At 35.8% G+C, this 20,399-nt stretch overlaps 1 protein-coding gene across 6 annotated transcripts; it reads right to left on the bottom strand.

Annotated features, from left to right (window-relative positions):
- Window positions 1-11,842: 11,842 nt before the first annotated feature.
- LOC131322209 (kinesin-like protein KIN-14C) lies at window positions 11,843-19,489 on the bottom strand. Of its 6 annotated transcripts, none has more exons than XR_009198745.1 (5): window positions 18,177-19,489; window positions 16,851-17,029; window positions 16,683-16,766; window positions 16,481-16,576; window positions 11,843-12,191 (listed from the first exon to the last, which is right to left on the bottom strand). XR_009198745.1 is itself a non-coding variant. In XM_058353451.1 (4 exons), the coding sequence occupies exons 2-4, from the start codon at window positions 17,002-17,004 to the stop codon at window positions 12,178-12,180; spliced, it is 264 nt and encodes an 87-aa protein (XP_058209434.1). In that variant the 5' UTR covers window positions 17,005-17,029; window positions 18,177-19,489; the 3' UTR covers window positions 11,843-12,177. The 6 variants fall into 6 exon arrangements, 3 of the variants coding, with proteins under 3 accessions (XP_058209434.1, XP_058209431.1, XP_058209432.1); XR_009198747.1 differs by having other exon boundaries at window positions 16,481-16,592; window positions 16,683-17,029; window positions 18,177-18,246; window positions 19,281-19,489; XR_009198746.1 differs by having other exon boundaries at window positions 16,481-16,592; window positions 16,683-17,029.
- Between the last annotated feature and the right edge of the window lie 910 nt (window positions 19,490-20,399).

Genomic DNA, 20,399 nt, shown 5'->3' with positions numbered 1-20,399 from the left:
GGATCATCGAAATTCAATCGGAAAGGGGAGTCTCGCATTTTAATAAAATAAGGGATCCCTCACCGGAACCTAACTCTATATATATATGTATATATATAGTGAAATAAAAGCATTAAGATCAATCACTTTCATCGCAAAATAAATAAATAAACACCGGAAGTGATTAGTATATATCATGAGTTTGGTAAATGGAAAAGAGAACCAATGTCAACTAATTTCATGCCATTTTCTCTTGGTCTGATCCTATATCCGTCAAGAAAAACAATTGAAAATGGGACAAACTAATAGTGAAATACTAAAGCAATATTATCCTTGCCTTAATGAAAGGTCATATATATATATATATATATATATATATATATATATATATATATATATAGTGATGAATAAACTTACTACTAGCTTTCTCAGTGGTGGAAAGAAAATTGCTACTCCCCCCCTCCCCCCGTGACACACACCCCCCCGGCCCCACCACCCTTTTTCCCGGATTACCCTCTCTCTCTCTCTCTCTCTCTCTCTCTCTCTCTCTCTCCCTTTTCTTTCTTTCTACGTTTGCTTCTTTTCTTCTTTTTTTTTCCTTTTCTTTTCCAGTTTTTTTTTCATTTTCTTTCTTTCCGATTTGAATTTTTTTTTCTCTTTAATAATAGGTTCAAGTCTAATTCTAGGCTTTGTAAAGTAATTAAGAAAAAAAAATGTTTCAATTGATCATGTTTATCCGACTGTTTTATTTTTCTTTTTTTATCCTTTATAGATTAAAAAATATAGTTACGAAAATAAGTGTTTCAATTTTCAATCCGTTTGAACCAGTGCAAAGATGTTATTTTTCTGATCATTTCATCCTAAATGGTCGTAATAAATTTTTGGCTCCAAAGCCTTTCAATGAACACCCTAAGAGAGTCCTGAAACTAAATAATAAGTCTTACGGTGCTTAGGGCTGTCCATCAACCCGGCCCGCCCGACAACCCGACCAGACCCGACCCAAAATACAGCTATCAGACGGTTCTGATCGGGTGGTCGGTTCGGGTTCGGGTCCAAATCTGAGAAAAAATGTGTGCGTCGGTCGGGTGTCGAATGCAGGGGATTATTTTTCCATCCGACCCGAACCCGACCGATATTTCTATTATAAAAACAAAAAAAACCCTAATACCCTACAGGCCTACCTCAGTACCTCCCCTTTCCACTTCTTTTCCAGTTCCTGAGGTCCGCCTCTCTCTCTCTCTCTCTCTCCATAAACAGTACACCCAGCCGACCAGCCCCCACCCTAATCTCCCCGCCCCCTTCTCTCTCCCAAGTCCCAATCCAATCGACCCTCACCCTCTCGATCTCCACCTTGAGTCCTTGACTGAATCCCAGGGTTTTCAAATTCCCTCACCAAGATTCCTCCGTTCGCCTAAAAAATCGCAAGATCTGCGCATGGATTCCTGGGATTCGTTGGTCACCATTCTCGTCTTCTTTGATCGACAGCGGCGGCACTCTGTTGACAACGATGGCGTTCTCAGTGCACTTGTTCGACCAGTTGTTTTTGAAGGTTGATGTTCTTGATCATTAGTGTATTTATGTTTTGAAATAGCAAGTGATGTTATTGATATTGATGGGTTCCTCGATCTGTATGTATATGGGTTCCTCGATCTCTTACTGCTTTTTTTTTTTTTTTGATCCGGATCTCTTACTGCTGATTTCTGTATGAGCTATGAAGTTTGTTTTTTTTTTTTTTTTTGGGTCTGACAACCCGACCGAACCCGACAGCTACAACCCGATCTCATTTCGGTCGGAGCCCGACCAGTGGTTCGGTCGGTTTCGGGTGCATATTTCATGATCCGACAAATAATCGGGTCGGGCCGAACCCGACCAAACCGGACCGATGGACAGCCCTGTCGGTGCTCGTTGAAAGGCCGTGAAGCAAAAAATTTATTAAGATTACAATTAGTGTTCGGAAACTAATTACGAAATGTATTTTGCAAACGACATACTAATCCAGAATACAAATGTTATATTTAGGATTACTTTTTTTTAACTATAGTACAATTTTATAAATTTGTTAACCATTATTTAGCATAGATCCTCTTAACTGATTCAGTAGTATGTTGCTTCAAATTACGTTTATACTCCATAGGATTGCAAATGGCTGATTTCTTTTTTTTTTTTTAAACTAAAACGGAAACGTTTTAGGGGCTACTGTGTCAATGATGGCAGCAGAGCCCCCGGGTCCTCCATACTTTTTAATTTATTTTTTTATTTAATTACTTATATCTTATTTATTTAATTTCTATAAATACACCCTTTGTATATTTAAAAATATAATTCAAAAATTAAGTGTTTTAATTCTCAATTCAATTAAATCAGAGCAAAGATCGTTTTTTTTATTATTTTATTTTAAATGGTCATAATGAATTTTTTGATTTAAGGCTTTTCAACAAACACCCTAAGACTCATTATTTAGTTTCAAGACTCTCTTAGGGTGTCCATTGAAAGGCCTTAGAGCCAAAAATTTATTATGACCATTTAGGATGAAATGATCAGAAAAATAACAACTTTGCACCGGTTCAAACGGATTGAAAATTGGAATACTTATTTTTGTAATTATATTTTTTAATCTATAAAGGATAAAAAAAGAAAAATAAAACAGTCGGATAAACATAATCAATTGAAACACTTTTTTTTCTCTCAATTACTTTACAAAGTCTAGAATTAGATTTGAACGTATTATTAAAGAGAAAAAAAAATTCAAACCGAAAAGAAAAAAAAGGAAATAAAATGAAAAAAAAAAAACCAAACCGGAAAAAAAAGAAAAAAAAAAGAAAAGAATAAACTGTAAAGAAAGAAAGAAAAGGAAGGAGGGAAAGAGAGAGAGAGAGAGAGAGAGAGAGGGAGGGGGGTAATCTGGGAAAGGGAGGTGGGGCCGGGGGGGGGGGGGGGGGGGGGGGGTGGAATGGCAGTCACCTCCGAGGACATGACAATTAGGAAAATGACCAGAAAAAGGCCGAGGAAAACATTAGTTTTGGAACCCATTTTTGTCCTATAACTTAATTGGATGGATCAAGATTAGACTAGACGGGATGGAATGAAATTGCAGGAGAATTTCGATGTCTATTTATAGGGCTGGACTGCTGGAGTGATTTCAGTGGACGTCCGTACGTACTCAGTCATGAAAGTATCATGTTTTGAGTCGATTGACGTACGTAGGAGTAGTCTTTTTTAGTCCATATGGAATATTCTCCACAGATTGAATTGAACGATTTCAACCGTCCGTTTTAGTATTAGACGACGTAGATTAAAAATAATTTATTCGCGCAAACAGATTATCTATTCACGTAGGAATAGTCTTTTTTAGTCCATATGGAATATTCTCCACGGATTGAGTTAAACGATTTCAGCCGTCCGTTTTAGTATTAGACGACGTAGATTAAAAATAATCTATTCGCGCAAACAGATTATCTATTCACGTGAATAGATTGTTTTTTATCCGGATCATCCAAAACACTTTTAAACGGTCGAGATTGAACTCCGTAAACATTTATTTACGGAATCTCCATAATAAAGATTTTCTCATCGCAATGAACATGTGGGCGGCTGTGAGATCTATCTACGTATACTACTGCATTATTGTAGTGTACGTGGCTCCCATCCACTTGCCTCAACCTTTTTTTTGATCCGCCACTTGCCTCAACCTTATCCCCTCACCTGCAATAAATACTATTCCAATTAACCCCTAGGAGTACTTATGCTTGGGCTCCTCCATTGTCTGGCGGCGTTGGAAAACTTTAGAGCGCCATGCTTGTTCTATATATTGGAGCCTCTTGCAATGTACCAATATATTGTATCTCACTGTGAGTGATATCAGTGAGGTTATCAGCAATATATGTAATCAGAGAGAGTGTAGTCATGAGTTTGGAGAGAACTCCACTTGTAAAGCTAGCTTGTCGCAATTCATAGTGAGATTGCTCCGTTTCCTCCATGGATATACGTACCCGATTTTGGAAAACCGCGTAAATATCTGTGTAGTGTGTATTTGATTTTTGATCCTTGGGGCACAACATACGCATGTATATGGGAGATTGGATGCTTGCGAGTGCGAGATCTATGTGCATCACGAACACAGTTATGTCAGTACGTAGTTGTGTTCTAAAAGTGTGTTTCTAACATTGCTCGATGGATATATTGATCTAGTCATTCAAGTAAGATTACAACAATTAAAAGGATACAAATTAAGTACAAGGTATCACAGCAGAAAAACTGGCATCCCAACTAAGATAGCAAACTCGCACCCGACCAATCAATTGTTTCAGAACAACTGATTATTATACTATTATTTGTTTGAGATTTAATTTTAAATATTTGTGGGATCTACCACTACATTATCTTTGGCTTGCGATAGAGTGGATACCATATGCATATCAAAGCGTCTACAAACATAAAGAACATGAGTTCGAATACAATTGTGTTCGAAATAGTCTAATGTAGCCATCCAATGTGTATGAATCTATGTACATCGAACAGCTCCGGATAGAGTTGTGTTCGTAATTGTGTTCTAAAAATGTGTTTCTAAAATTGCTCGATGGATATTTCCCTTGTGATTTGGGACATCTGGCGCGCACGTTCTAGGAATTTTCGAAATCAACAGCCAAATATCTTATCAAATGCAACTCATGTTGCCGACTGACCTTGGGACCCCGTAGCGCCCCCTAGTGCTCCAAGTTACATTGCTTGATCCTGTTCTTTCGTCTCGGGAATCAATAGTCTAAATTTTTTTTTAAAAAATTCCAAGGAAAGTTTACTTTTTTCTGGACAAATTTTTCTAAAATCTAGACTGTTCAAATTACTTTTAGACGGTGAGATGCAGTAGGTGCAGCACTTTTGAGGCACTGCACCAACCTGCTCTCCGTTGCCGACAAGCTCAGTCTTCTCAAATAGAGCAATTCTACGGTTCTACCGACGCCCTTGAATTGAAAAATAAATATGCTTTAAGCCTCCACTTAAACGGGATTCGTAACATAATAAATATCGGATCCTTGGTGTTTTTGCTTTTCACAATTTTAGTCACTTATTAATTGTCTGCACCATTTCTCTTGTGGCAAGAACTAGCAAGATCGACTTTCCATAAATATAGAGAAGACAAACTCGATCTAAGAAGTCTTGAGTAACATGGTAGTAGCTAGTGTAGAATGTAGAACAAGATAAGACATAATTAATTTGGAAATTTGATCAACACCAACGTTTTTTCTACAAGCGCTTGCAAAAAACGTGGAATGAGCGTTCTCCATTCTTTTTCATGTGGGGCTAACACCTCATATATTTCACAATGGAGTATAAGATCATCGTATTATGTCGTTTCGATTATCTAATTATATTTATTAATTACATTTACAGTTGAACAAAAAGAATTATATATATGTATGTATGTATGCAATAAGCATGAATAACTAGCCTAATTTAGAAAAAAAAAGTAGCAGTAGCATTTTTTGAAGGTTAATGAATTCAATAAATCAAATTTTAATTTTAATGTATCTAGGGCTGTCTATCCTAATAATCGAAATACAAAATTTTAGGTTGACAGTAAGATTACGCTTCAATATTTGAATGATCTGCACATATTTTAAAGACCATAACATAGTAAATAAATTGTTCTAAGTAAATGAAAACAACGGCATGACTTAGTAAATATCATCCGCGAAGTTAAGAAAATTAGAGTATGTCTTATGTAGATTGACATATATTCCCTTGTATGACATGGCCATTTGGCTTAATAAACCTTTTGGATTATTTTTTTGACTTTATTAAAAAATGGCCTTTGTTAGTTTTGCGTCAATTTTTTTTTTTTTGTAAATTATTGATCCAGCTCGACAAGAAAAAAGTAAAATATAAAAACTATGATCAAAACCTTAAAAAATAGGAAGACTTAAATATTTATCCTCAAAACTCAACTAACTTATGTTTCATCCTGTCCATTTTGAACACTTATGTTTCCATTCCCGCTTGTAAAAAATCTCAGGTTTGCCCTTATTATATAGATACATTGACTATATATTAGATGTAATATATGTATATATAGGCAGAGATTTTTGGGACTAAAAGCTAATCTTTAAAGTCCTGTAGCATAATTTTAGGATAAGCACCACTAACAAATTCCAAAACTCTCGGAAAACTATTTAAACACACAACCCCCCACCCCCACTTTGAAACTTCCATTTTCATTTGCAGGTTTCCGATGCTCCCCTCTCTGAAATTTTTGAAATGGTCGGAGCGCGACTGAGATTGGAGGTAGATGGAACGGCTTGAGAGATTTGTTCGACCACCACTGTCACTTGCTGCACTTCCTCCACCATCACCGCTCAGAGAGGCTGGCGTAGACGATTCGTCGAGCGGATCTTGGTTTGTTTTTCTTTGTATCTGCTGCCATCGGTTGCGAGAACAGAAGGGAACAATTATGCTTTCTCTGATTTTCGTTAGTTATTTGGGGTGTAATTCAGTTTGGTTGTAAGTTCATCTGCGAATGGTTTTTATCATTTGTTGACTACTTGTCAACTTATTCTCTTTCGGGTCCGTGATTGGTTATATGATTGTAAGAGCTTGGGTACGAACATAGTTGGAATGCTTTCTCTTTATCGTGATATTTTTTTTTGGTTTTGCCATTTCACTCCGCTATGTTGGTGATTGGGTTTTATTTAGTTTTATTCTATTTCATGGTAAATTATTTCTATCATTTAATGGTTAATTATTTGGACCGTTTACCATAAATTCATTTCATGGTTATTTATTTTGACCATTACCATGAAACTATTTTATGGTTAATTAATTGTTTGTCTATGTTCACACCAAACCCACATTAGTCCAGCAAAAATCCACACTAGTCCGGCCTCCATTGTTGCGAAGTCTGTGGAAGAAGAACGACGCAGTTGTGATGGTGGCCACGGTCGGAGTTAATAAATTATTTACTTTATTTACCATGAAATATGTTTGCCTATGTTTCTATCATTTCATGGTTAATTATTTGGACTGTTTACCATGAAACTGTTTTATGGTTAATTAATTGTTTGTCTATGTTCTAAATATTTCATGTTATAAATGCAGATGGTTTATTTAACATGAAATTGGCTTAGACATCGTTTAAAATAATTTGAAAATTTGAAAATTTGAAATCCTCCTATGATATCTCCTTTAATTGAAGAGATTGATATCATCCCAATCCCCTTACTTTAGGAAACAATAAATGTATATATCTATATAGATATCATAGTAAAAGGGTAATAAGGGTAATTCATGTATTAAAAAGATGAAAACATAAGCACGAAAAGTGGATGGGATGAATACTTACGTTGTATGACTAATTGGGATGAATATTTAAATAATAAAAAATATACGAGGATACTGATGCGATTAAGTTGATTTTTTACATAGGTAAAAAAATATATGAGGCTTGCAAAATGAACTGCTTGGATCGTCAAGTGAAACCCGTAGTGAGAGTTATTTTGCGTCGTGTGAGTGTCGGGATCATCATGGATTTGCAGTCCATCGCTCATCAGCAAGTATTAGATTATGTTTGCAATGTTACTTTTAATCATTTTTCGAATCTTGTTGGTTTTAGAATTTGTTTTGGTTCTTTTGGTCAAAACTCAACTTTCTCAATTAATCTTAACTAAAAGAACTAAGAAAGTGAAAAGACAGTGATCATATATTCACTTCGCTAAACATTCTTTTTTATTTTTTATTTTTTTGATTCTCCGACTTAAAACCAATAGAGAAGAGTAATGAATTTGGGAAAATTTATAGAAATGGTTCTCCTAGTTTCACCCAAGTCTCATTTTCGTTCTCCAAGTATCAATTACAACTCTTTTGTCCTTCAAGTTTGGTTTTTGTACTAAATTAGTCCAATTAATAACTTCTGTTAGCCAAACTGGATGGAAAAAATCAATTAGGCAGTTTTTAACAGTTCGTACCAAGTTGGTCCAATTAATAACGTCTTCTCTCAATCTGATTTTTTCCATTCAGTTTGGTTGACTGGCGTTATCAATTGGATAAACTTGGTACGAAAATCAAACTTGAAGGTCGATCAAAAGAGTTACAATTGATACTTGGAGGATGAAAATGAGACTTTGGTGAAACTAGGAGGACCATTTCTATAAATTTTCCATGAATTTTTTGCTAAAAGTTAGAGAAAAGATCTAGAAATTCCAATAAAAAATATTCAGTGCCCATATCTCGTGCAAAATATAAATTTCTCAACATCTTCAGGTTTCGCCATTGACCTTTTGAAAATATACGGGCTTTTTGCAAGGGATCAAATAGGTCCACAATTCTAGGTGGATGGTACTTATTCTTGGTAGTTGATACACAATCCCATCGTCCCATACTTCTTCTGTACAAACCTTGTGCACTCTTCAAGGTTCATCTACATTCTGAACATTTCTAAGATCCTTGAGATTTTGTGTACCTGTAAATGTTTACTTCTTGTGTTGGCCAATTAAGCTTTTAATGCCATCGTAGCTTCAATGACGGATCCTATGCCGACACACAGTGTGTAGAGACTCGTATGAATTTTAATTATTCGAAGGACATATAAATGTTAGAAATTGACGGAAAAATTGAAAAGTGATGTGGTTATGTTAATTGGGATCTAAAGTGATGAAATTATTAGTGGAAGTGTGCTTGCGTGATTTGTGTATGTGCCAGTATATATAGGAGTGTGTGTAGGAGATTATAACACCAAAAATCTCTCTCTCTCTCTCTCCCTCCTCACACGCCTCCCTCTCTTTTCTTATCTTAGCTCTCTCTCTCTCTCTCTCCGATGCAAGATGAGCCTCATTTTACGAAACTAATTGTAAGAAGAGATCACAAACTTGCTAATGTTAAAGGTTCTTCCTTTGAAACACAAACACATATAGAGATAAACTCTTAATTTTCAATAATCAAATCATAAATAACTCTTTGCCCTAAGGCTTACATCCTTATTTATAATAGTAGAACTCCTAAACCTAGCCAACATTCCTAAAATACCGAAAAAGAAAAATAAGCCATAAGGAAACAAAATCAACCATAATTCTCTTGATCAAGTAACCTATGGAATAGGAAACCTCAATCAAAAGAAACTAGGAAAGTAGATACCTCTAAAATAATTTGACTAAATTAAAACATAATGAATTATAATACTAAGCCTGAATTAATTAAAATAAAATACGACTTTTTTTAGAATTCATCCTGCATCATTCTCCTTGTCTAGAAGAAACTCATCCTCGAGTTTATACAGTTGAATACGCCGAAACTTGTCTACATCAAGCTTATTCTTCAAATTAATTTTTTCAACCCCAAACTGTAGAGATGAGTCTTGAAAAATAAAAGCAAAATTATTTGTCACAACGTGCTCTAAGTACGCAATCCAACAATTCTTCTTTATAATACCTTCAATAAAATTCCAAAATGGATCAACAAATTTATTAATTCGGTCAACTTAACCATCTTCAAGCACGGTAACAACTTCTTTTTGCTGTAATTTTTTATTTTCTCCTTTTGTAATTTTCTCCACCAATTCTTCATCAAAAACTGATGGCTTACTCCAATCCACTATTGGATCTAGGATAATATTTGATGTGAATGGTTATCCAATGATAGTTTCATCCACCATTGTCCTCCCCTCGACTGATGGTTACTAGCCAAAGGTTTGGTGATAGAAACATCATCTGACATCTCCTCCTCTTTTGAAAATCGAGGTTGAACTAGTACTGGACGACAATGAGGCGGGTTTCCACCAACAGACAAGACAACAATATGATCAGTCAGCACTCTAAATGCCTCCTCCATCTGCTGCTCAAGTTGTTGAAACCTCTCCTCCATTCGAGCATCTCGAGCAGCATCATCTCACTCATAGACTTCATCAACATAAGTTGTATGACCTCCTCTTCCACCTCGACCTTTAGCACGTCCTCCGGGCATAGTCAGGATTGGAAAGAGAGCTCTGATACCAACTGATGCAGCTAGAAACGTAAACAAGAACAGAATCACCCTCACTAGTATAGAACAACTCTTCCACAATCTAATGACCCGTAGATTAATAGAATTATAGGAAAAAAGAGATACTTTCTCTTATGAAACACTCAATATATTAATCAACTCCCCTAGCCAAGAGCTTACATCATTATTTATAATGGTAGAATTCCTAAACCTAGCTAGCTAGCCTTTCTAAAATACTAAAAATAAACTTTAGAGTAGGGAGGTATTCCCGAGAACATACATTTTGCTGCCGAACACGTGATATTCGGAAGCACGTGGTGTATAAGAACATGTGTTCAAATTGAACATGACTGATCGCCGGTCAGTGCTGACTGATCAGCAGATAGTGACATTCCGATTACCTTGGACCAAGTTGCATGCGAAGTAGCTGGTCCAAACAGAACTGTTCGGTTACGATACAGCCGAACAGATAAAGTAAGAACCGAGTACGTGATACGAGGGATAATGGGTTGAAAGCGATGCAATTGATATCCGAACAAATGGTACGTGGGACCATAGTTTGAACATAGACAGGACAGTCGCCGTGCAAGATGGTGTTCGGCAATATGGACCAGTAACATGAGAAGTCATTGGACCAGGCAGTCTGTTCGGCAACGAGATGGCCGAGCAAAGAAAGAGCTCCAATCGAGAATAGGAGCATAGGGAATACTCTGGAAGATTCCAGAGTAGTCAAGTCCCGTAAAGGAATAAGATCCCGGGAATATAGGATCTAGTAAAGATACCCAATGAGAATGGGATGTTCAGCTCATTATGCAAAAGGATCCAAAGAGGACTCTTTTAATGAGCTGATAAATGAAACAACAATCCTTGATGTGCTGGGTTTCCTATACGAGTTGGGAATCCTATGGCAATAGGGATGCTTGGGCACCAAGCATACTAATGTCTATATAAACAGAGTAAACCTAGAGGTAAAAGGTACGCAATATACTGCATTCTTATTGCTTTCCTACTGATAATTAGTGTTTTACTGCTAAGTACGAGATACTAACAAAGGCATCGGAGGGCCTTTGCCACGAGAGGCAAAGGTGCACTCACTCCTTGTCTGTTTTGCAGGATAAGGGTTCCGACGACGAATTAGGATTCCGGTGAAAAAGGCACGAATAAGCCGACACAATCTAGTGCTGATCAGAGCATTACTTGAATTTGTCCACCTACATTTAGGAAAAAAAAAATCAAACCTAATTCTTCATGACTAGGCATCCTACATAATAGGAATACTAGATCAAATCAAACTAGGAAATGAAATACACTACAAGAAAAAACACCATTCCCGACTAATGGTTTAGTCGGCAATTGTAGGGATTTTAGTCGGCAAAAGCCTTCCCCAACTAAAAATTTTGGTCGGCACATTAACGGTGGAAGAGGGTCGGCAAAGGTTGTTGCCGACTAAAAAAAGTTTAGTCGGTAAATATTGGACGATTTGCCGACTAACTGTTTAGTCGGCGAATGTATTACTATTGGCTGACTAATTGTTTAGTCGGGGATCTATAACCTATTTGCCGACTAATGGATTAGTTGGGGAATGTTTAACCTATTGGCCGACTAATTAATTCGTCGGGAAATGTATTACCTAGTTGCCGACTAATCGTTTAGTCTGGGAATGTGTTACCTATTGGCCAACTAATTATTTAGTCGGGGAATGTGTTATAATTATCACCGACTAACAGCTTCGTCAGCAAATGTCTTTTCGAATCAACCGACTAATAGCTTCGTCAGCAAATGTCTTTTCGAATCAACTAATTGTAGCCTATTGGCAACTAAACTTTAGTCGGGAAATGTTCCATACGATTTGATAATTCCAGTATTTTCTACAAATTTTTTCTACATTATTATTCCCTGTAAATTTCAACCAACAATTATTACATCCACAAAATTGCCAACCTAATGCAATTAATACAAAATAAAAATTCCAAGAAATAAATATAAACTTTCATAAATAGAGGTGTCCACCAAATAGTTAAAAAACAACTTGTATCCAAATTCCTAGAGAGCAAAATAACAACACGTCTACCACTGGGGGAAAATCAAAAAAATCCAAGCTTAGTGACAAAATATATCCAAACCCCGTGGACCGCAAAATACAAGCACGTCCAAGCACATGTTCCAAGCACGTCCATAACCAAAATCCAACTTTGATCTTCATGGTCAACAACCAACATTCTGCGCGATACTCCGTTAAAACGCTGTCCCTGTAAAAAAACCAAAAAAAAAAAAAGAACAATCTATCATTAGTATTTATGAACTAATGTATCACATTGCACAAAGCATGAACATGGTAAATACTACTCCCTCCGTCCCTTTTTTTTGTGTCCAGTATTTCATTTTGGACTGTCCCTTAATAAATGTCCATTTTGTAAAGTTAGGGGGGTAAAAGTTGGTGCATTGTCTATTTTGTCCCTAAAAGTAGATTGCATTTTGAAAAATTAGTGAGTAAAAGTGTAATGATGATAGGTAAGTAGGGAAAGTGGATGAAAAAGTTAATGTGAAAGGTGTAATGATGATGTCTTTTTAATAAAGTGGAGTTACGAAGCAGGACACTTAAAAAGGAACGGAGGGAGTAACTAATTAGAAGCCAGAACGAAAAATTATCTTGACATAAATTATGCATACAAAAATAACTATAAGATTAGAGCCACACAACCTACAACACGTAGTAAAAAAGATGTAGTCACTACAAGAGAAAAGGCCTTTTTCGTCGACCCATTTGCGTTGGCAAGGGCACCATTTGCGACGGGAATAGTTTTTGCATCGGCAAAGCGACGGCAGATGGGGGGTCACTTTTGGTGGGGTCTCAAAAAGTTTTTTGCGTCGGCAAGCACCCGTTGCAAATTCTTTGAGACGGCAAAACCACTTTTTGCGTTGGCCTTTTCCCCAACTCAAAAGTAAACAAAAACGTGAAATAGTTAGCGTCCGATGCAGTTGCCCTTTTCCCCAACTCAAAAGTAAACAAAAACGTGAAATAGTTAGCGTCCGATGCAATTGCCATCGCAAATACTATCTTTTGCGTCGGGAACATGTCGTCACAAATACTATCTTTTTGCGTCGGGGTACATGCCGGGAAAAAAAATCTAATGCTGGGAAAAAAAATAATTTTTCCTCTTTGCCTCATAAAATCTAATGCTATTTACCTTCAATACTGTGAAAATCAATTTTCATTCAACCTCTTATAATTTCCTGTAGAACATATTCAACTAACAAATCCAAAGTATAATACAACAAACCAATCTTATTCATTCAACCCCCAAAAAATTCATGTATATAGAAAAAAATGTCTTGTACTAAAGCTATAACCCAAAGTTTCCTTAGCTAAACATCCACAAGTAACAAATTCCACCAAACAAGAACCACCATAGAAGCACTTTAACCCAAAGTTTCCTTAGCTAAACATCCACACATAACAAATTCCACCAAACAAGAACCACCACATAAGCACTTTTCACACGTAGAAAATTTTAATAATCTCTATAGCCGATATAACATACAAGACTACTCGCATGCAAGACAATAAATGAAGAGCAAAGAAAAAATGAAGAATTTTCAGTGCCTTTTCATATAGGCATTTGGTCCATATATAGCTCATGCTCTAATATCTGTAACAAAAACAAATATATTGAAAACAAGAACCTTAAATTGAAAGTCGGTGCATGACTGTAACGCCCCGACTTTTCGGAAGTAAAATAAAATAAAATTTTAAAAACATTCGCTAAATAAATATAATTTTTCAAAATAAAGTTTAACTATTACAGTCACAAGATAAATTTGTTGATTCAAAATACATTAATTTCAGAGCTGACTCTAAGCTTGATACAAATCCGAAACATACTCGATCTTCGTTCCTGATATTCTCTCCGTGTTGAACTGCAACATCTTCGAATCATCTCTAGTGAATCCTGCGCCCTCTAGCAAATTGATCGCCGAAGCAAACAATTTGCCAGGATACAGACGTATCCGTGAGTGATAAATCACCCAATAGAATAATCCAACCCAACCACCCCTCTTACATTACAGATAGCAAGCAGCAGGATAATAATAGTGCGAAAAAGCAAGACAAAGTTTGTTCCACATAAACCAGTTTATTACTATCCATTAACTAGTCGTGTAATCTAAGATCTCCTCCGCGGGATCTTTCCTCCCCAACCACTAGCCATGCTCGGTCCCATGAGATCACTTCCCTTTGCTGTCGCAGATGCATCTAAGTTGTGTACCGAGTATGCATCCCAATAACTACAACAAGGGGAAAGCTTATCATGCCTGAATCACGACTAGGGTTCGCTTATCTTATGTACCACTTCACAAACCACATCACAATCACCACTGGACACCCGCCAGTATATCAATTCATCACTGGACACCCGCCAGTCTATCAATTTATCACTGGACACCCGCCAGTTTCAATCTCATCACAAATCTCAACATCACGCCTGCAGGCAATCTAGAAATAAAACTTTCCAATTCATCCATTATCTAGTATCGTCTATGTGAACTCTATTCGCATACCACCCCATGTCTCTAGGGTCCAATCTATCACTCAAATCAAGTATCGATGCAATATACAACAAATCAATAATAATTAAAACAATTAATAAACAATGTAATCACGCAACTTATTATGAACGGGCCGTTGCCCTTAATCTTGTATGGTCACAATGTCAATATCAAGTAAGAGTTTTTAAAAAGAATTAAAAGGAAAAATTTTCTGGGCTCTTATTAATTAATTCTAAGATAATATATTAATTAAAAACTAATTAAATACATTAAATAGATAAAAATAGTGAAACATTTATCATGACTTTAATAAGAGTCCTAAAGGTCCTATGCAACTAGTTGAGTGTCGAAAGTTGGGTTCGGAGGGTCACGGGATTTATTTAAATAAAGACGTTAAATAAAGTGGCCGAAAGTGAAGTAAATAGATAATAAATAATTTGCAAATTTAAAATATACTACTGTTAATAAGATTTCATCTTCAGAATATAGAGAGTCTAAATAAAATTATTCGGGCATTTATAATAAGGTTATAAGGTCGTAAAGAATTTTTGATTGAAAACGCTATAGAAATAACAATAAATAGTAAATTAAATTAAAAAAAACATTATTTTAACAAGATATCATCTTTGAGATGCAAGAAGTCTAAAAAAAATTAGTTTGGGTATTAAAACGTTGTTTGGAAGATCGCAAAGATTTTTCGTTAGTAGACTTGATAGATAACTAATAAATAATTCAATAAATAGATAATTAAATAAAAAAAAAATATGATTTAAACAAGTTATGATCTTTCAGGTGTGAAAAGTCTAGGAAAAATAGTTCGGGGGTCAAAACAATGTTCGGAAGGTCGAAAAGTTGTTTCGAAACATTTAAAAACAATTAAATCTACCAGATAAATTAAACTGATATTATTAATACGTTTTATACTACGTTGATATTACATTGTAAGAAAATAATATCAGAGCAGTAGTTATTCAAAATAATAATATCATACGGATTGTAAAATAAATATCAGAAAGGTCATCTTCTTTGCAAATAATTACAAATAAAGTGTCGGGCTCAAAAATAATATCAATTTGGTGAATACGGCAGAAAACGCGCGGTTAACTATATATTTTTTCGTTCGGGACATAGGGTTAAGCATATAAACACTTAATATACTTAGAGAAGAGGTTGGATATGATTATAATACCTTTAATCGGATCGAATTGATTTAAAAACGAATCTTGAATTTTGGGGAAGAAGACTTCGGATTTTTTTGATCGGGAGACTTTGGAATCAAATTGGACGATGCTTGGTGATGCTAGAAGTAGAAGGAAGAGATTGGAATGGTCGGATTGAGTTTTGATTGGGTCTTGGTACGAAACCCACTTTTCTCTCTCTTTCTTTCTCTCTCTAAAACTCCATTGATTGAAGCTTGGGTTTCTCTGATTTTTCTCTCTCTTTTGGACTGGTAGGGCGTGGGGAATATTTGTGGTGTAAATTTCGTGGGTCAAAGGGGTGGGGTATTTATAGGAGAATTTTGGTGGAAGAAGATAAAAGTGAATTTAATGGGGTTGGGTTCATGGAATTTGGAATGGACGAATTTGGCTTAGTTTTAGGGTTAGGGAGGAAGTAGAGACTGAGTAGGAGACGGAGAGACGGAAGGAGTTTGAGGTGAGGGAAGAGAAGGAGTGTGCATGTACGCATGTATGTGTAGGAAAATTAAAAAAAAATGCATGTATATATTGTACGCATAATTATATTTAAAAAAAAAGAATTGCATTAAGGAAAATAATTCTAATATTATTATATTTAGAAAAAAAAAATTGGGTCAAAAATCCGGGTCGTTACAATGACTTATCAGTAATTACAAAGTGCATTAGATCAGATAAAATTAACAGACCAAAACATGAGCTAGCAATGTGAAACACCAACAGGGACTACTCTAATCAGAACAAGATATGCCAATACCAAGACAAGTCCTTTAACTCCATTGTGCAGCTAAACATTGTACCTTTCAAATCCAGCTCCTCATTATACAGCTTCCTATTTTCAGCCAGGACATTATGGTAATTCTCAGCAGCATCAATTAGTCCCTTAAGCTTCACCCCTGTCCATGTTAGAGGCTTAAAACATGAGGAATGTCATGCCCATAACAAATGCACAAGCTTAAGTAGTAGAAAAATCCAATTTGAAACTCAGTTAAGCACTCCTACCTAAAAGTGATTAAATTCTTCAGAGTAGACCTTTTGTGTCTTCAAAACTTTTCGCTTTATGATTCAAGAGGCCACCCTTAGATCCTAAGAAGTTCAGTGGAATGACTTCTAGTCACAAACTAAGCAAAGAGGCATTATTAAATAACAAAAGTGACAGCTGATGCAAACCTGAAAAACTCCAAACTGAGAATCTAAAAAGCTCTTGTAGCTGAGTTCTATCTTTCTCCATCTGCGTTGTAGATTTTGAAAACACCTCAAGTTCTTTAACTTTATTCCTTGAATTGATGTTCACGTTATTCATGGACAATCTGCCGGAGACCATGGAAGATGAGTGGCTGCATCAGTTGCTGCACAATATATAAAACACAAGTTAACTACATCAAAGAGCCAAGCTAATACCACTCAAAACAAAACATGCTATCTGTCCTCCAAACAATTTTTAGTTTCATTTTCGTACAGATAATAGGAAAACAATAATAAAAGAGTAGCTAACATTAGATCAATGGTATAAAAAGAAGTCGCAAGATTTTTAGTTTCATTTGTCTCCAGCGAACTCTACATGGAGAGAAGAACTCAAAGAGTAATGGAGTATCCATCTTAGTGTAGTATTTAGTTTGCAGCAGAATAAGGCTCCGTTCCGGAAACAGAAATAAGTACTTATTTTTTAAGAAGGCAATTCAAGCTTAAAAATCATGTATTTACGTAAATAATTTTTCTATCAATATAGATCTTATTTGATAGATCTCATTGAGATCTTTTATACGGTGAAAAAAAAATTAAAAAATTATTTTTCATTTATATTATTTTTGAGTTTGAAAATGTGAAATAAGTACTTATTTTTTAAGAAGGTGTTCTGGAACGGAGCCTAAATAGAATGGTCATTCTTACTTTGGACTCTCAATGGAATGGCCATTCACTTAAATTGGTGAATTATGATAACTTAAATGGCCTCAAAACCAACTCAAATAAGGAAAAACAAATGAGTCAGACCATCCAGGAAACAAACAAAAGACATCTAGAATTTCCATCTAATTGGAAATGGTTTCCCCATTTTCGATATATGTAAGTAATGAAGATCATGGCAGAGAAAGCATTGAAACAAGACCTATTGAGCCCTCATACTTGTTCTCGAATCTCAACCATGTTACCATGGCATAGAAACGTCCTCATAGAAAATTCCAACAGGGGTCCTTTAGAGTTCCACTACATGCCAACAATGATGTGACACTAAAACAATCAAACAATAACAAAAAATGTGGCCAATGAATATTCATTCTTTTTCTAAATTACTTAATCAAACCAAACACTCTTCCAAGTTTTGGTGATCATCTACCCATGTCTTGATCAGTTAACAGACTTTAATCCCTCTCTTAAACAATGTTAGTGCAATAATTTTCACGAATAACAATTAAAGTGATGAATAATTATTGAACGGCCCTCGTACCAACTCAAATAGAGGAAACCAAATTATGAGTAATAAATCGAGTCATTAACCTTTAGTGACATCCCCTCAAGAATCTAAAGCAATCCTTCAATCTCTTCTTGTCCACCGACCATGCCAAACCTTAAATGCCAAAAGAAACAATCAATACACATGCTAACAAACAAACAATGTACTTGTTTGAGAAAGAGAGGGAGGAACCTGAAGAGTTCATACAAGCATATTGTATGAACTTTTGGCAAGAAATGACGGTTTGATGTTGGGGAATGTGGGTGAGATGTGAGTACTCTTCTCACGCACATGGATTGTCAAACAATGGATGGTCAAAAAACAAACTAAAAGAGGACCAAAAAAACACCAAAGAAAAGGACAAAAATGCGTTCTCTGTTTCTCATGCACATGGATTACAAAACAAATTAAACCAAAACCCGTTCAAAGGAAATTAAACTTCAATAACATAAACTAGGACATTTTTTAATGCCTTTACTAGCACATATTTGTTCTTTACTCTAAAGACTCTTAAAGAAGTCTGACAATTGGTTCAAGGACAAATGAACACCACGTCAACACCCAAGAACATACTACATGAACAAGAAAAAATTCAACTATGCAATTTCAAGGACACTAGCTCCTCCACCCCATCAAAAGTCCTCCAGTTGCACTCCCCTTAAAATCTATGTGCTTGATTAGTATCAAACCAAAAGGCAGCAAAACCAACCATTTTTCCTTTTCTTCCCCATTACAGCCCCTCCACGATAATAAAACCAAAAAATCTATGTGCTCGATTAGTATTAGGCAGTATATTCTTCAAATACTAGTACTCGTCCTTAAAATAACAAACAAATACCAGTTAGATTTCTCTTAACAAGGATATGTCTTTTGGTAAATCCTTCAATCAATTTCAAACTTTTCTTAAAAAAATGAAGGCAGAAATGATTCAACACAAGAAGGGTTATGCCCTAAATTACCCAAATCGAAAAGTTAGATGAAAGTAGCAAATCTAATCGCAAACAAGAATCTCCATGAATTGCCCAAAAAATTCGGTCAGTCATGAAAGACCTTTCGTCATAACTGTTCTTCCACAATCTTATTTCAATCAAATCTGATAAAAACAGAATTAAGAAAGGGGAAAATCGATCACAAGCTAAAGGCAGAACCTTAAAAAATGGCGTCGAATTGCAATTGTGTGAAACCAAGCACAAGCATCCAATGAGGTTTGTTCTTCCCCTTCAATTCTTGAAATCGTTTCACTCTTTCCAGAAAGCCCCAATTTCCTAATTAAGGAATACGTAAAAAATGCAATACGGCCTTGTTTAGCATCCTAATTAAGGAATACGTAAAAAAAAAAAAAAAAACACACACACACACACACACAATAAGCATTGACTCGATGAACACGTCAAACGTATGGGGAAAAAATGGCAAATAAACAGAGGACACAAACCACACAATTATCCACCAAGAAAATACAAGAACTCAACTACTTCAACCAATAAAGAAGAAAAATTTAGCTTCACAAAACCCTAGTCTTTCCTGTTAAAAAATCCAATGTCCAAACAAAAACCATTTACGAATTTTCGATAAATCCCGATGGTAAACCATCAGTAAAACAAAGCTTAGTTATTGGGATTTCTTACATGCATACTATAAATTTCTATTCGGCCGAGTATAATATAGATATAGAAATCTTCTTAAGAAAACAACAGATTTCAATATCTCAAGAAATCCATTCCAAGGCACAGTCAAATAAACCCTAGACTATAGAATCATCAAGGTAAAGATGATTTCTCTCACCTGAATGCGTAGAGGACGGAGGCGGAGGGCGGTGTCCGATAAGATTCGGTGGATGAAACTCGATTTCAAGGAGAAAGCCCGCTTGTTTCGATTGATGAAAAGCAAGTATGAGAAGCTTGAGAACTAGCGGAGGGCGGCGTAAATCAGAACCCATGGCGCAGAGAGAGAGAGAGAGAGAGAGAGAGAGAGAGAGAGAGAGAGTGTGTGTGTGTGTGTGTTTGCAGTAGGCGGCGTGAGCGGAAGTGACGAAGAGAAGAAAGAGGACCTGTACTTTGGGGATGGGGTTTAGATCGGGTGTACACCACACGGTGTCGTTTCACTTGGAAAAAAATACATTGCCGACTAAAACTTAGTCGGGAATTACAAAAATGCCGCCTAGTTTTTCCGTGAAAATTTCAATTGCCGCTTAAAAATTTATATTCCCCGACTAAATTTACATTTAGTTTAGTCGGCGCATTTTTTATTTTAGATTTTGGGGAAAA

This window comes from Rhododendron vialii, chromosome 4a, assembly GCF_030253575.1.
Source record: "Rhododendron vialii isolate Sample 1 chromosome 4a, ASM3025357v1".
NCBI classification, from domain to species: domain Eukaryota; kingdom Viridiplantae; phylum Streptophyta; class Magnoliopsida; order Ericales; family Ericaceae; genus Rhododendron; species Rhododendron vialii.
The sequence above is the reverse complement of the archived record's forward strand: the minus strand, read 5'-3'. Positions and strand labels throughout refer to the sequence as shown.

What these genes read in the sequence shown, in the direction of transcription:
- LOC131322209 (XM_058353448.1), bottom strand. Translation starts at nt 17,004, where the DNA reads ATGGTCTCCGGCAGATTGTCCATGAATAACGTGAACATCAATTCAAGG. An exon ending in CTCAGTTTGGAGTTTTTCAG is followed by an intron (nt 16,577 to 16,850) that starts GTTTGCATCAGC and finishes TAACATGGACAG; the next exon opens with GGGTGAAGCTTAAGGGACTA.